The sequence below is a fragment of the Protobothrops mucrosquamatus genome, unplaced genomic scaffold (assembly GCF_001527695.2).
Source record: "Protobothrops mucrosquamatus isolate PMUCROS unplaced genomic scaffold, P.Mucros_1.0 scaffold4631, whole genome shotgun sequence".
Lineage (NCBI taxonomy): Eukaryota > Metazoa > Chordata > Lepidosauria > Squamata > Viperidae > Protobothrops > Protobothrops mucrosquamatus.
In genome coordinates, this window is record NW_015390531.1 from 28,643 (window position 1) to 29,796 (window position 1,154).

General features: G+C 45.0%; 1 protein-coding gene across 1 annotated transcript in view; it reads left to right on the forward strand.

The window, feature by feature from the left end:
- Positions 1–1,154, forward strand: part of LOC107299163 (1-phosphatidylinositol 4,5-bisphosphate phosphodiesterase eta-2-like) — a gene marked incomplete at its 3' end in the record, with an annotated part of 29,976 nt that overhangs the window by 24,033 nt on the left and 4,789 nt on the right. The window contains exon 13 of the mRNA XM_015828530.1: positions 603–710. Coding sequence (XP_015684016.1) covers positions 603–710 — 108 coding nt within the window. The remainder of the gene's footprint in view (positions 1–602; positions 711–1,154) is intronic.

The following is a 1,154-nucleotide window of genomic DNA, read 5'->3' on the forward strand; positions in this document are numbered from 1 at the left end:
ACTGGCCTAGGGGAAAATTTTAATGGGGTTTTAAAGCAATTTTTAAATTAACTTGACCAAATTACTAATATTTGTTTTTACTTATGTTTTTAAATTTGTAGTTTTTGGGGATTAGTGTTTTATCTGGTTGTTAGCCGCCCTGAGTCCGTAAGGAGAAGGGCGGGATATAAATTAAATTAATAAATAAATAAATAAATAATAAATAAAAGAGAGAGAGAGAGAGAGAGAGAGAAAGAAAGAAAGAAAGAGAAAGAAAGAAAGAAAGAAAGAAAGAAAGAAAGAAAGAAAGGAAGGAAGGAAGGAAGGAAGGAAGGAAGGAAGAAATGCTTTCCAAAATGGCTGGATCAGAATTTGCCACTTATAATTTCATTTCTCAGTTATTCAGCAGTAGCACTTAGATTTATATACCGCTTCACAGTTCGCATTTGTCCCCAACCACCTGGGTCCTCATTTTACCGACCTTGGAAGGATGGAAGGCTGAGTCAAGCACGAGCCGGTCGGGATCGAACTCCTGACGGTGGGCAGAGTTTGCCCGCAAATCCTGCATTCTGACCGCTGTGCCACCACGGCTCCTGTAGTTCCCATTTTCCCTCCCGTTGCAGTGGCGCTGAACTACCAATCCGAAGGGAGAATGCTGCAGCTCAACCGGGCCAAGTTTGGCGCCAACGGGAATTGCGGCTACGTCCTGAAGCCCAAGTGTATGTGTCAAGGTAAGAAGGCGAGGCCGTCATCGGCAAGTCTGTCTCGTTCACAGCCTCCCCCCCCCTGCAAACACCGATTGGAGTCCTTAACTTCACATTTAACTGCCCAGTAAGGGAAGGTCTTTTCTTCCTCTGCTTCCTGGTTTGTTTCTAACTCAAAAGAGGAATTTCGTTTGATTTACTGACTCCCCAGGTCTGCCTCTTTTTAAAGCAGTGGATCAAATAGATACCCTTGGCTCAGGAATAAAGCCTCGTCAAAGCCGATTCACATATAATAGTCCTCGGTAGGATGTAAGAGTTGGATGGGACATGTAGTCCAGCCCCCTGCCCCATTGCAAGGATCCAGCACAGGCCAAGAGGCAGGAAAAATACACCTATAAATTAAAAGAGCTGACAAGCTCTTTGCTACCCTGGCTGGGGATATGGGAAGATGTCCCTCCCTCCCTCCCTCCC